General features: G+C 35.9%; 1 protein-coding gene across 3 annotated transcripts in view; it reads right to left on the bottom strand.

The window, feature by feature from the left end:
* The window catches only part of KAT6B (lysine acetyltransferase 6B), a 112,564-nt gene that overhangs the window by 48,727 nt on the left and 48,021 nt on the right, over positions 1-15,816 (bottom strand). For all 3 annotated transcript variants that reach the window (XM_086752279.1, XM_086752280.1, XM_086752281.1), the window contains exons 3-6: positions 7,093-7,201; positions 1,407-1,522; positions 1,170-1,251; positions 19-151 (exon numbers count right to left, since the gene is read on the bottom strand). In XM_086752279.1, coding sequence (XP_086608405.1) covers positions 19-151; positions 1,170-1,251; positions 1,407-1,522; positions 7,093-7,201 — 440 coding nt within the window. The remainder of the gene's footprint in view (positions 1-18; positions 152-1,169; positions 1,252-1,406; positions 1,523-7,092; positions 7,202-15,816) is intronic.

Genomic DNA, 15,816 nt, shown 5'->3' with positions numbered 1-15,816 from the left:
AAATCAAGAGAAACCTACAACATTCGTTGCTTTAGTTTATTTTTCGGTCGTCCAATAGGTTTTGCATATCGTCGCCTTATCTGGGCAGCTTTCTCATGAAGTAGCTTTCTCCCTTTCTTCTTTGGTCTACAGACCTGGCAAATCCACATCCCTACATAAAGGAAAAGAAGTTTAATTGTACATAGTTTATTTAATCTGTACTGCAGGTGTCTACCAATATACATGCCAAGTACACAAGGTCAACAAATTATCTTACAAACAGGGCATAGGGAAGGCAATGTGGACTGAGAAAAGTGATCATGAATTTTTTGAAAATGAACTGTTCATGGAAAGGGGAAAAAAGAAAGGACGTAACAAGGATCACAGAAAAGATTGTGAGCAAATGGGTTCTTAGAAGAATTTCTGTTCTAGCTTGTCCCTCCTTATACCCTAGATCTTTCTTCAGACAGAATTAAGACAGGGGAAAAAAATTACAGGTGCATTACAAAGCAATCTAGGCTAGAGTGCATTAAAGAAAATATCAGAACACATCTAGGTATGTTTGTTTTAATATACAACTTGAATTTGGCATCCATTTAACATTAGATGACCATGCCTGAACACTTATTTATTACATATAAGGCAGGGGATTTGGGAGAGGGGAAAAAAAAAAAAAACAAGCTGGAAAAAATCTTTTATGTAACTTTAAGATTAAACACGGAAAGCCATAAAGATGGGAGAGCAGAAGTGAGAGTTGCTATATAACAGACATCTAGAGATCAGAGAACTGAAAGACACAGGTGTTTAGTCTGTTTTTTAAATTACTCTTAGAAAAGGCATGAAGAAGCAGGCTCCTTCACCTGCTCTGGGGATTTCTTTGTCAGTTTATATACTCCAAACATTTTAACAGCCTTCATAAAACTTCATCTTCAATACAATTTTCAATACAAATTGGCTAACAACTCAATACACAATGAATCCATCTGGTCAACTAACCACGGACATTTACTATTTCCCTGAGAAAAAAAAAATCTCAAGTAAAGCAAAAAAGAAAAAGTATTGGCTTTGACATGATTGAAATCATACTGTTTACCAATGCAAAAGTAATTAGCACACTCAAGAGCTTTTGGTCACAATACAATAGAAACTGCGAATGAAAGTCTTTTCATTGAAAGTATTTTTATTATCACCTTTTGGCATTCGGGAAAGTGGTGGGTCACAGCATTCCATGTGGAAGCCTCTATCACAGGAGTCACAAAAAAGCATGTTATCCTGAAGGAAGGTGGCAGGAGGAGGGGGAAGAGGAAAAAAAAGACTTAATATAGCATTGTTTCAAGTTGTACATCAGCAATTTCTATTTGCACATTTGCTAAGTATAGAGCTATGGTAAACAAAGAAGTCAGTTAACACTCAACAGTCTGACTTACTGCATTTTTGCCTTGGATCCTACATGCACTGCATGTCTTGCATTCAATACACTGCCATCTTAAGGCCTTCACATTTGTTGTTAACTCAGGACAGAATTTCAAACACGATGGATGTCCTAAAAAAACCAAAATATTTAAAGCTTGAGATTCAAGATTGGTAAGATTGATTCTTAAGTTCAACAGGATACAGCCAGCACCACCAGAACACTGCAAGCACCAGCTGTTCTCAGAACTTTGCAACACATTAGTTAAATAATTGACTTCATATAAAGATACAGAATAATTGGCATAAAACTAATTTATGAAGAGAGGTAGAAAGTTGACTTCTACTGTAACCGACACCTGTAAATGGTCTACACAAGCACCTGAAATTGAGCTTTTATTTTCACCAAGTTATTTCCATAGCATATTAAACTGCTATTGGTTCTGAAAAAAAGTATTTTTACAAACTTGACCTCACTGCCCTTTCATAGTAGTGCAACACAAACAGAGGAAACCTTTAGATAAAACTGCATTGGTTATTTTTCTAAGTATACCAAGTATCTACCAGAGAAACTTAATAGTCAAACTATACGCATTTTTCATTCCAACTTATTACATAATTATATACAAAGAACAATTTCAGAGTAGTAAGAAGAAAGAAGAAAAAAAAAAAAAAAAAAAAAAAAAAAAAAGCAGCAGCAACTGGCCAAAGAAAAACTTACTGCAACGGAAGATTTAAAACAGGTGGGGGGGGTGGGGCAGAGTAGCTGAACTACCACCTCCTATTAAATTATTTTTTTTCTCTGGTGGGACTATCCTCTTTTCACAGTAGCCTATTAATACGAGATATCACAACTGAACAGGGAACAGCTTAGGCAATACTGGCAGTGATTCATGTCTTCAACAACCTCAACAGACTGTATGCTTAATCCAGAAAAGATAAAAGCATTGCTGAATAGGAAGGGATAAGCCTTCCTAGGGAAACACTTTTTGCCAGTATTATATTCAGAAATTATCAGGAACATCAACCCACAAGTTGTCAGAGAGATAAGAATCCCTGATGCCACACTGTACTTATAGATGGTGGCAGTGATGTGATGCGAATGAAGGACGCTTTCTTCACACTGTCAGAGTCGGGATACATGCTTTCTTCCATGTAATGGTTTAGTCATGGTGATTCAAACTTTCTCCATCTGCTGTATCTCAGTTCAAAACTAACCTACCACCACAAACAAGAATACAAGCTAATGCACGACCATTTGCTACTTTAATTTTCTAACTGACTGAGGCATGAATGGCAAAGATGACTGATGGAATGCAAAAGCCACTTTAATAGCTACAAATTTCAGATTTTATTTCCTTTTATTGTATGTAGCCAAGGTTTAATTCACTTTTTGTTAAACTGTAAAAGACAAATTCTGTAAATATAGCATAGTCTCAAAATAAAATGCAGGAATATAATATATTGGTAAAGAACAATCAATAATAAATCCGAAGAGCAGTTTCAACAACAAAGACACCAAAAAAACATTTCCATTTGATTCTTAGCATATAGTTTAAGATATATTAAGAATTTTTTTTGTGGTTAAAACAGAGTATGCACTTAAAAGTGACCATTATTCTTGAAAGTGACAAATACATTATGTAACTGCATAGCTGAATTCAATGCTACACGGTTCCCTTCAATAAAGCTTAACAAGTGCTTCATTTAAAAAAAAAAAGAAAAAAATCTGCGAAGAAAAAAGCTCCCTAGAGTGGCTGATATTAATAATCAATATCACAGAAAGACTTATTTCATCAACCATGACTTAACAACTATATTAACACATTAAAGTGCAATCATAAACCAATTACCTCCATATTAGTACATTTAATTCCAATTATCTACCCTGCACAGAAGTGATTTACTTCAAGGAGCAAGTAAGTGTGGTTTAAATTGTTGATTTTAACTTTGCCTTAAGTAAATAACTGAGAAGCATAAACATAAGAAATATCCATTCTCACTGGCTGGTAACTATGGCATAGACCAGATGTAACAGGATTACTTTATTTCTCTGTTCTCTACCAACTTAACATTCCTCACTCAAGCAATTATACAGCTTAATTTCTTAATATCCTTAAGTGTTAGATTTTACTATCAGACAAATATTTTTTTAAAAATCAGTTGGTAGTAAATATGAAGATTCTGCTACCAATTCCAAGTTCACAAATAACCAGAGGCTGGAAGAGTGCAAATGGGAATCATCATTATGCATTTGCCAAGTTCTTTTACTGTCTTTCCTACACATGCACCAGCAAGACAGCATAGAAATTTTCAGATGTCAGAATATCATATGGTATTGTTCTTTAATAGTTGATAATACTTACACTCCTCATTTTGGACGTGAATATACATAGTGCAAATACAACAATAAGAAGTAGAACATGAAATGGTAATTAACAGGGGTTTCACTTTTAAAAGGGATTCTGTTTAACTGCTTTCATAGTCTAACAAATTTCTGCAGTTAGAGTCACCGTGACCTTCAGTGATTTTATAGCGAATTTCTTTATATTTGACAGAGATTAAGAGGAAAAATACGTTTCCGGATTCAAGATTCATAGTATTTTAGCTCTAACTGATCTAAACTGAAATTGAGAACATACAATCTTCTCTATATCCAAAAGCTGATACAACTGCCATGAGGTTTCCAACACTTGATCAATCTCTAGTTTGAAGTGTTTAAGACAGTAACTTCTTCCGGTTCAATCACCTGACTTTCTCTCAAACCCCAGCAGCAGCAATCTTTTAACACAGCACACAAGTTTAATGGATTACTGGAAATTCAGAAGCCGGCAATTTCCACCAGAAATACATATAAGCTTACTTTAAAATAAAACTATTTGAAATTAAATGCTTTAAAATTCATTCTTATCCCTCCCAGTTAGAAAATATTTGTTTCAAAGGACAGTATCCACAGGTGTTCTAAGTTTAGCTATTTTATTTCTCCCTCTTTAAAAAATATACATTGTATTTGCCCAGTATTTTTTTTTCCCCTCCTCTTTCTAAAACCTTTTAAAAAAATCTATCAGCAGCAGCTCTTTAATTGCCTCTGCACCTCTCAATTGAGAAAACAGAAGAAGAGTTTCATTGAAGTTCTCAAATCTATCAATTTTGTAAAATCAAAAGATAGGGCAAAAAAAGCAGAGGGAAGGGGGGAGGAGCAGTCCTTGCGTTCATAATAGGATTTATTTCCTCACATCTGACATCTCTCATCTTACTCCTTTAGAAAATGCCCTGCGCAAAGTGACATAGCAGTGCATTTCATTTCCACTGCCCAAATACATCATCCTCCCAAACACCACAAAATAAGAGTAATATCAATGAAATGTGTAGATATCCAGATAGTTTCTGCCTTCAGAATGCAGAAGCATTACCTGAACAGACACAAGCAACTGACACAAAAACATAAAGGAAAGCAGATGGGCCAGTAGTGGGCACTGCAATTTAATCTCTGATCTACTGAACAATTTGCTTGCTGTGCACAACTTGCAATTGCTTTTATGTCTGGTAGACAGCAAGATCAGCTTTGAGATACACTGCAATGTGCAAAATTACAAATCCAATTACAATAAAACTCTACTTGAGTGAAGCTTTGTTATTTATAAATTGCAGTAAAATTGGTTTTTATTTTAGTTAAGCACCAGTAGGTAAAGTTTAACCATCCAGCAATCTGATTGGCAGTCTCAACATTTCATTCTTTACATCTAATACATCTGAGGAACTAATTAAAGATAATTTAGTCTTAATGAGATAGAGAGAATGTATCAGTGTTAATTCAAATAGAAGCTGATCCATGAAAGTCAAGACTTCCACTTCTAAAGCATCTTAGACCTACCAGGGATTATTACACAACAGAAGAGTAGCTGATATCTAAGATCACCTGATTAATGTAAACTCTGCGTACCAGAGTTTAACCAAGCCCAAATCCTATTACAATTCCAAATACTGGAATACACATTTGAAAATACAGGAAATTTGTAAACCATTAAAGGAAGACAGTTTAAAGAAGTTTAAAATCTATGAGGTTTAGTTTCGCGTACTGGGGTGAAAAAGCTACTTTCTTACTTCACTGTTTAATAATTTGCTGAAATATACTAAAAAACATACTGGCTAAAATACAAAGAATCTGTTCAGGGTGACAGATTCAGAAGCACGCAATCAAAAGCATATCCTTATTAACTGAAAACACATTTTTGATCCACATAGTTTTGTTTTTCACAAGTACTTATGTAGCTATCACAGTACCCAAGACAGACTATCTTCAGCACGCCTACAAAATGATGATACACATAAGACTCTGAATTCAAAGACATCAGAAGCATACTTTCACTTCCAGAGTTCTCAAAACCAGTGCTGGCTTATGCAGACTCCATTGCTTTGCTACTCATTTCCCTCCCCAGCACTTCCCTCTTCTTCATTCTGGCCTAGGCATAGAAGTTGGCAAGGCTGTGCAGTGAACTGGACTGGGGAACTGATCAAACTTCTTGTCTTTCAGCTACATTTCTTCCTCATTTCAGTTTATATGCAACGAGGTGTCAGCACAAAGGTGTAGCACCAAGCAGCTAAAGGTTGCAACCTATGGCTTCAAACAGCACCACTGTTTTGTCTGAGCTGAGATGGGATGGTCTACACTGCAAAGCTTACCAAAAGTACTTCCCAATGCAGCTCTAAGCTTACAGGAGCAAAGTCCAGCACAGCTAAACAAAAGCAGTCCACTCAACTGACAAACTACACTGGCCAAATAACTCCTCTTCCAGCATAAAGCTATTTATCACAGGGGATTTTCTTCAGAATAGTTAAACTGATCAGAGGATTTTCACATCCAGAACTCTGCAGTTGTGCCAGAAAGTTTTATGGCATAGAGTAGCTAAAGAGATTTGCCCAAGTTTCTTAGCCAAATCCCTCTGTGAATAAGGAATAAACTAGGCCAAGAACACAGTTGGTATCATCCACGCACAAACACTGTGGAAAGCAACCGTGTGCTACAGTATTTCATTTTCAAAATTAACCTAGCTGCTCACTTTAAGGTAAGCACTTGCATTCAGAACAGCCACCCGGAGTCTGCAGGAGCTGCTGCAACACACAGGAGCAAGGTGGTCAGTAGAGAGTTGGTATCTTCTGCCTGACAAGTAACAGGTGCTTAACAGCATCAATATGTTATTTGAAATATTATTCAAATTCTCACTTGAGTAACGAAATAATTTTATTAAAAAATGCATTTGACACACAAGATACGCAACAGCAAAGACTGCTACACAGTCTATATTATTATGATTACTCCTCAGCTTCTGAAATATTGCAAATCCACGCAAGCAAAATTTTTCATAATTTCATGTCACAATGCATGCCTGAGTTTTCAGACCAAATACAGAACCCAAACAGTAACAGAATTCCTGTATTTTACAAGGACGGTTTCCCTATTAATTTACTCAGCAGATCTATACTTCTGGCATAAAGATGAAATCACATTTCTCATTTGTAGTTATCTAGACAACAAAATTTTACGTAGAAAAACCCCCAAAAGTCTCTCCCACCCCCTTATTTCAGTTCTGAATTTATGTCCAAAGAGAGGATGACATTCAGAAGTTTAAAATATTTTAATACCTTAAAAAAAAAAGACTTAAACATAAACATTTTAAATATTTGTAAATTCAGCCAACTTACCGCTGCTGCCACAGTCTGCACAAGACAACAGCTCTTCTGGTTTTTTTTCACGATTTGATTCTTTCGTTCCCAAACAAAAGCTACATATCGGGATGGGATCAGCTCGTGGCTAGAATTAAAAATAAAAAGAGTTAGCTAGCAAGGCAGCGGGGGGGGGGGGGGGGGGGGGGGGCCTGGGGGAAAGCCCCTCTCAGTGGTCTTTTACCTGACATTTTCTCATACCACATATTAATTACCAAGGCAAATGTCCATTTTACTAACTTTGGAATGATGAAGTCTATCATCTTAACATCTTTCATAAATGTTAAGTTGGTCCATAATAAGTTGTTCCATAATAAGCAACCTTGTGTACTAATCCATGTAAACCTCTCTAATACAAGACTAGCGTCAACAAAAAAATGAGGAAAAATTAGAACTTAGGACACACTGCTCTTAAACACACAATTTCAACTCCAGAACACAATCACTTATTCTTCAGAAGTAACAGTGCTCAAAGATTAAGATGCAAACTTATATATAGTACCTTTCCACAAGAAAAACTGTAACTTTCACAAAAAACTCTCAAATTTAAAACATATTTATTACTTTTCCATCCAATACAATGCATACCTCCGTCTGAAACTACCATTTTAGGGTAAAAATACTGTATCCAACAGATCAACAGTTATCCATTCCAGTTTGATGAGGCCCACCAGCTATGATACACAACTGGAATAAAAAAACCCATGCAAATCTTTCAATGCCTGGAAGCAATACACAGAACCTTCCAGAGAAAGACTTAAGAATTAATATAAACTTACTTCCTGATCTTCCTTATCTGCTGTATGACAAATTATCAGAGATTAAATATCCCAAAACAGTTTCTGCAGTAAATTTCAGAGCTTTAATTAAACTACTTAACTGTATAATGCAAAATATTCAGGTATTATTACCTACACAGAAGTATCTGTAAACAGATCTGTAACAAATAAAATTATGTGCAAATATTGCTTCAAGTGGAATACTCAAAAAATGGTCCTTAGTCTTACTAAGACCTCCATTATATGGATTGCTAAGATATTAAATTGCTACCTGGACAAAAATAATTGCTGAAATTATAAAACTGGCAGATTTCCAATTTAGTCACGCTTCAAATTTTTTTTTTTTAAATATTGCTATTCTTTCTCAGTTTTGGCAGGGTGGCACTGAATGAGATCAGTAATTCTACAGGTAGGAAAGGATATACCAATTACCTGCAGAAATTTTCACCTGCAAGTTAAAAACAATGCATATACAAATAAAAGAAAACTAGTTACTATTCTTGCTAGTTAGATATCATAATTCAATATATCTGTCCCATCATTATACTTTTAAACACGCTTGTATTCAAAGCAAAATTATATTAACAAAAAATACATAAACTACACCAATAATCAGCAGTAGAAAAATGGTCCAGAGCCATCCAAACACAAGCATTTGCTTGCAGAATCTTGTGGATACTTCTTAACTGCTACTTAAAGTTTAAAACAGATTATTTTTTAAAAGAAAGATTATTCTTTTAGTGGAATCCAGTAAAAATCTCCTCTTGGCAACCATACCATTCTCCTTCCTTTTGATATGACAGTGCTTTAGCCATTTCAGAAAAGCGCGCTCTGATAAATTATTTACAAAACATTACATATCATTCATGTAATGAAACAAATCCAGGTCCAAAATCCCATTTATCTTACCAAGACTTTTTTTCTTGCTCTAAGAAAAGACATGGCCATTAGCCAACATTCATTTACTTCCCTATTTCAAACCATACCCCTCCACCCCTTTTTTTTTTTTTTTGTTTTTTTTTTTTGTTTGTTTTTAACTGAAGGTAAAATAAAGGACAAAGGTTGTCGGCAGTTCAGGGCTACAAAGACTGATGTTCCCATACCAAACCTAATAATAGACAGCTTGCAAATCCTATCACTTCACACACAAGTTTTCAAGAAGCTTACAGGCTCCAGTATGTATTTCGAAGCCATTTACATTAATAACCACATTACTGGGTCTGATCTCCAGGCTACTGAAAGTTAAGAATACACACATTCTTGTCAGCACAGTAAACAAAATGTAATTTCATGCTGCTTTAGCTTGCACAATCAAAGCAAAACTACATTCATACTGGTAGCATTACTGTCTCAATTAGGACAAAGTAGGTGGGTTTTGGGTTCGGATTTTGTTTTTTTTTTTTAATTTTATTTTAGTTTTGTTTTTTGACTGTGTCAGAATATAATCCAAACAGAAATACATCTTCTACCTGTACCTCTTTTCTTAATCATTAATTTCCCTTCTAAAATATACCAATTGAGAATCATCTTCTGAAAAACAATGATTAGTCACCAGGAAGGTTAATTCCATTTCATCTCTTACAGGAACTGGTAGGGCTAGTTATTCAACACTGCAATATTTGATACCAGATGAACCAGCAATATTTTTCTTGTTATTCAACCTCAGGTTTAAAAGGAAAGTATCTTTCTCATCTAATATTTAAGGATCACATTTAATAATAGTGTTACAAAAACTTTAAGAGTATGGTGTATGCTCTGTCACTGAAGATAGGTCTCAATAATACTTATCCAGAAACTTACTATTATTTCTTCAACAGAGCTAATAAGCCCAGAAGAATTTTTCATTCCTTTAATTTTGCGAACAAGGTAACTTCCAAAATAGTTTCATTTTCTAGGTCACTAGAAATTGTACATCCAAATTTAAAAGGCTGCCCTATTCAAGTAACTGTATTTCCAACTGCAGTAGGGCCAAATTTGCAGAAAAATCATACATTATGCCAACATGCAGTTGCATTCAGAAACTGAAGCTTCACAAAAAGCAGTCAGGTAGGAGAATTCTTTTATTTAAAAAAAAAAAAAAATATATATATATATATATATATATATAAAAAATTATATGCCATAGAGCAATAACAGACCAACTCAGCCCCTGTAAACAGGCTATTTTTAAATTTTACTTTCCAATTAAAAACTGAACAGTACTTATTCATGCATCATATATCCAACTGTCATAGTCAATCAATCCTTTAAAACGTCATACATCCAACAACTACAGTCCATTAGTCCTCTAAATACAGTATATAAATTTCTCAAATATATACAAGTTTTAAACAGGCTGTATTACTTTACACTGACAAATCAGTTTTTAGAGTTTTAAAAGAGATACCCATTTAATCCTGCTGTAGATATAACACAAATATTAGACCAGGTATTGTTTCTAACATTCACAAAAAGGAAATCTCAAATGTATCCCCCCTTTCCTTCAGGCAAAAACGCAGAGGCGAAATTACTCCTATAAACCACCACTGACTGCAGGTGATCAGAACACTTTCATAAAAGCTGTGTGAACCAAAAAAGCTCTGCAGGTATGTTTTCAAGAGACTGGCTTACTAAAAAGAGTATCACAGACTATTTAGCAGGCCCTAGTCAGTGCCTCTGCTTTAGGCATTATATAAACCCTGCTCTCATCTCATAAATGCACTGCCTTCCTAAAAAGGGCACTAAAAGGATGGAGGAAGAAGTAGAGTCTGCAGCTCAATTACTCCCTAAAAAAGTCTGGTATAGCATATACAATATGATTTTTTTTTTTGTGCTGCACAGAAGACCCCACAAACAAACCAAAACTATCAGAACAAGTATCATATTCAAGTGCCTGTCATTAAGTATCTAGAGAGAAAGACTGAAGATCATCAGATAGTCAAGTTTGAAAGCGACTGTCTTTCATCAGGAGGGCAGTGCAAGCCTATTAATCATTTCACCTCTGTGTGCCTACATATCCTCAGCCTGAGTGATGGGAGAAGGAAGGCTTCCAAGCTGTTACCCCACCATGCAAAGCAGGAACGCATGTGCAGTAGAACAAGTCACAGGGATCTGGGGTGGGAGAGTGGGAGACTGCGAGTTGGTGCAGCAGGGGAGGTGAAAAAGGATAGATAGCATCACAGCTCATCCTTGCATGCATGTGATACAGGCTAGGAAAAGGAAGGAAGAGCATCCACCCACACAACAAAGGAAAAGAGTAAATGCGTGAGTGACATCATTCACCATAAAGAATCTAAAATATCATCCAACTTTAACACCTTAACAGAGTAGAAAGAACAGAGAACTAAAGAGCAGAGATCAGTGTTTCCAGATTTGAGTTACTGCAGTAATTAGAAAAAAAACAATCATGGGCTACCCAAGGAATACTGTAGGGTTTTCAGGGCTAAGAAGGGTGCTAGTCCCATGTCCTCAGACTGGCAAGGACTCAGTTATAGTGCCGAAGATGTCAGTGGAGCTACAGCAACCTCGCCTTAAAAGGTTCAAGTTCCCCCTCCACACCACAATCTTCATTTTAGGATAAGCAGGACCCCAAAATGTAATTTCATAACATTTATAGTTTTAAATCCATTTTAGAGAATACTTGTTTGTGATTATCCCACCGCTTAAAATCATTTTCACTAAAAATTATATTAACGTGTGTACAGTAAATTTTGATTATAGCTTTGTTATTTCGGTCATTTCAGAAAACAACCAGAAAAATCATGCTTAGTAAGCGTGTGCTACAGGTAAAGACTAAAAATAACAAAAAATACTGGTTTTGGTGACTTCAGGAAGTGTTTGGCAATTGATTAAAAAAAAAAAAGAGAGAGAGAGAAATATGAGTTTTAACTATTTAGCATAGTTTACAAGCTCTATCCTTTCTGTTTTCTAAGTCTTCACGTATACTACAAACCCTTGAAACTGGTCCACACAAAAGTCATACTAATTTAGAAATAAGAAAATAGTGTTAGCATAAACTAGTGCAATTTCCATATTTAAGCAGAAACTTACAAGTCATTTATGCAACCAGTAAATTATTTTATTTATTTATTTTAATGAATCACCGCTATCTATTCTAAGAAAGTAACAGGCTTTGCCACTGCATAAAATGAATCCTTTGTAAAAATTCAGCTGGGCTTCTGTTACTTTATGCCAGAATTTGTCTCAAAACTCTGTCCCAAAATAACAATTTTTTTTCTTACTGTAGTTTCTGTGCTTGTGGAATTTACATGCTCATCTAACTGCATTTATAATTTCCATGTAATTCCTAAAGCATTTAGTGTGTTCTAACATCCCACCTCCAAAAAAGCCACACTGTTAATTCCTAAAAAGTCTTATTTTTGAGTATGCAAAGTTAGCCCCAATTATAAATTGCACTGAAAGCAAGGAGATTACTATTTGCATTGCTATAGCACTCTGAGGCTTTAAACAGATTGTCTGAAAACTGCTAAGCATTAGCCATGTACACACAATTATGGTTTTAAGTGCTAGTCTCATTAAATATTACACAGATATTAAAAGAAATTATAAGCTTCACACACACTCCCAAAAATTTAAGTTTGAACAGTTAAGGTTTTTGGTTTACTGTTCACATTTGCAACTGTCTCTCAATGCCTTTTCAGAAACACCTCAACGTCATCTGACAATCTGCTGGAAGATACCTCCTTATGCGTGATACAGAAATATTACATCTCTCCTCTCCTATGAATATGAACAGCATACAAGTAATTTTAGAGTTAACAAAACAGAGAGGCAAATTTTAGTGAAAATGGAAACCATCCTGACCTTCACTAGGGATCCACTGTTCTGGTCACAATTTTTACCCTACTTCAATTACTTAATTATTTATAACCTTAGGAAGGACAGAAGCAGCAAGCTTGCTTTCTCAGAATACCTACATTTCCACAAAGCACCTTCATGGGCTGCCTTTTTTTTTTTTTTTTGACCATCACATCATAGTTTGAAAAAAGAAGTCTTCGAACAAAGAATACCACTAATAACATCTCTAAATATTGTTGGTTTGGTTTTTTTTTAAATCTATATTGAAAACCAAAAACTGAATGAGCCACAGGTACTGATTTCTAGTCTCAGGTACTGAAGCAGCTCTTGGTCACGGGCAAGGAAAGGCATTATGAGTACTTCCAGCTGCAATTCCCTTACTGCCCTGCTCTGTGGGTAAAAAAATTGAGTTTACTTTCCACATCTGAAAAAAATCCATCGTGTTTGAGGAACTAGTTATTATAAGGTAAGCTAAACCTTTATTTTTTTAAACAACTTCTTAATGGCAACTGTTCAGTAGATCCTATGTTAGCTCTACAGTACCACACAGGTATCACATGGTAAAAAGTACATGCAATGAGTGAAATGAAAGTAAAAACGTGCTGACAGGCTATTTCTGCAGAACATGTGAAAACATTAGACCTGCTACAAACCTTAATGCAGCACCTACACATCCAGAAAGCACAAAGCAAAAGCCAGCACAAGGGCAGTTCCAAGAAAACAGGACAGTCCAGGGTGCCAAAATTTTTAATGATACCTTTAAGTCAATAATTTACATAAACAGTTTGTGTTGAGGAAGAATTACAGCCTGAAGCTTCTCCTCTTCCCCTAAAAGATTATCTTCACTGCTAGAACACAGATTAGTGTTGTCTTTTGCTCTATGAAACTCAGATTTCTATACTACACAGTGGCTTCCTCTGCTCACATCCCCCTTCTGTACTTTCAAAGGGTATGTCTGTATGGGAATTACGGTATACAAATGTAACCGTCAGAGGTACCTAAATTACCCAAAACTGAGAAGTTTAAAACCCTTGGTGTCCTCCTGCATTCACACACCCCGAAAGCATCTAACTGCAACAGAGTTCTAAACACATCTTGCAGGTCCATGACCTCCACTCTGTGTGCACACACACAGCAATCAGCACATGACTGGTCAAGAAGATTGTAAGGGCACGCAGACAGAAAGATCACGCGTCATATAATGTTCTTGAATCGTCGCCTTGAAAACTGGAAATCTCACTCCCATCCTGCACTCCTGGTGAGGTGGGAAACTCCTGAAGGTGTGTCCAAATTGACATATTTCTACAGGTAACAGCAGGAGGCGGAGCAGTCTCCCCCCTCAACCCATAAGAAAGTGACAGTTCCTCAAACATGCTTAAGAACTCTCTTCACCTGAGCACCTCAGTTCCCTGGCAAACCTGAGCTGAAATGATGCGTGTAGAGCATACAGTAAGTTATTCCTAGCTTTTTCACTGTTTTCCAGCTAATAATTCCATGTAATATCCTTAAAACAACCCCTTTTTTTTTTTTTTTCAAAAGCCAAGAAATGTAAAAACAAAAAATGTGCCTCTTCCGTCCCACCCTGAAAAATACGGTCAAGACTACAATGTAAACTTGTATGTTTAGAAATCTCTCTCCCACCGCATTTTAAATAGCTCTTACAGGAAAATTTATCATCTACCTCCCTGGATATGATGCATCCCCTTGAACACAACTCCCCACAGAAAATTCTGTGCCTTAGGGTTAACTCATCAGTCAATAAGCATCACTACAGCTGAGGGAAGTGAAAAGACAAAAAGCTAACCTGCATCTTCATAAACAAGCACTGTAATGAGGAAGACAAGCATAAAATACCACAGACTATTAAACAGTTTTCTAAATACAGTTTCTATTTCTAAGTTACTGAAAGGAGCTCTTCCAAACTAGGAAAAAATACAGGGGAGCTCACAACAATTACTGCTTAGAAAACAGCATTTTCAGGCTTCAAAAGTCTCTTTTCCTTGCAATATGGAAAAGACAATAAAAGTCAAATTATATTTCAACTTAAACTTTTATCATTTAATATAATAGTACAAGATACTAGAAACAAAAACTATTTTCACTTTATTAAAGTTGCTTCAGCTGTGTTCAAGAAATCAACTAAGATTAATGCTCTGCATAGTCAATATTGCTTAACATGCAGGAAAGAAGAAATTCTGATCAAAAAGCCCCCCAAACCACACAGAAACACACAGGCACACACACATACCTTTTCTAGAAGGGTTTTTATTCATTTGCCCTCGTTCTCAATTGACTCCACATAAGCCAAATTGCATTCATGTTTTGTTTATATCCACTGAATATTTTAAAAAGCAGCTTTCTGTTGAAAAAATCACCACCCAAGGCACAGGATACACATCAGGAAAAGGGTGCAAAGCAGCAGCTCAATAGGACAGATAAATCTCCTATTCCTCTGGAGGCTCAACTTTCATTTTGAACAGAATCAATCTAAAGCCTCTGCACTTAGAGGGGAGGCTTTCAAAACGTAATAGAGGTTTAATAGACACACAAGACTATTGTGGACAGTCTAAACCCAACACTTTTTCTATCCGTAGGTCACACTATTGTTTCCAAAGTTACTGAACTTGGACACTTTACTTATTTAAATCGTACCCTGTCTGTGTCTTTTGTAAATTCCTGTGGTAGCACTGCAGGAGAAAGAAGGCTCTGCCCTCCTGAATGGGAGGGAATTTATTTCATGTGTGGGTTTCCTGCTTTGGTCCTACAACTGGGACTAAACAATTTTAAAAGTATATTAAATTTTTCCATTATTGTAGTAGTAAGAGTGTTTTTAAGGTAATAATAATAAAAACGTCCTGCAACCAAGGCTATTAAATGTAACTGGGCTATTAAGAAGGCTACCCACAAGTCCCTCCTTCTGCATTCTGCATTGTGAGACTGGAGTCCAACTACAGGTCCTGCCGCTAAGGGGTAGTTATGCTTACCAGCCAGGTTATAAATAGCTCAAGCTGTAAATACATCCCATTGCAGTTTTCTAGCATCTTCCCGTAATTCTGATGACCATCATCTACATTGTGCAAATCTAACCACAGGCCAAGCTGTCTTCAGACTCTCTCTCCAGTGGTTT

The sequence above is a fragment of the Chlamydotis macqueenii genome, chromosome 7 (assembly GCF_036417535.1).
Source record: "Chlamydotis macqueenii isolate bChlMac1 chromosome 7, bChlMac1.mat, whole genome shotgun sequence".
Lineage (NCBI taxonomy): Eukaryota > Metazoa > Chordata > Aves > Otidiformes > Otididae > Chlamydotis > Chlamydotis macqueenii.
The sequence above is the reverse complement of the archived record's forward strand: the minus strand, read 5'-3'. Positions and strand labels throughout refer to the sequence as shown.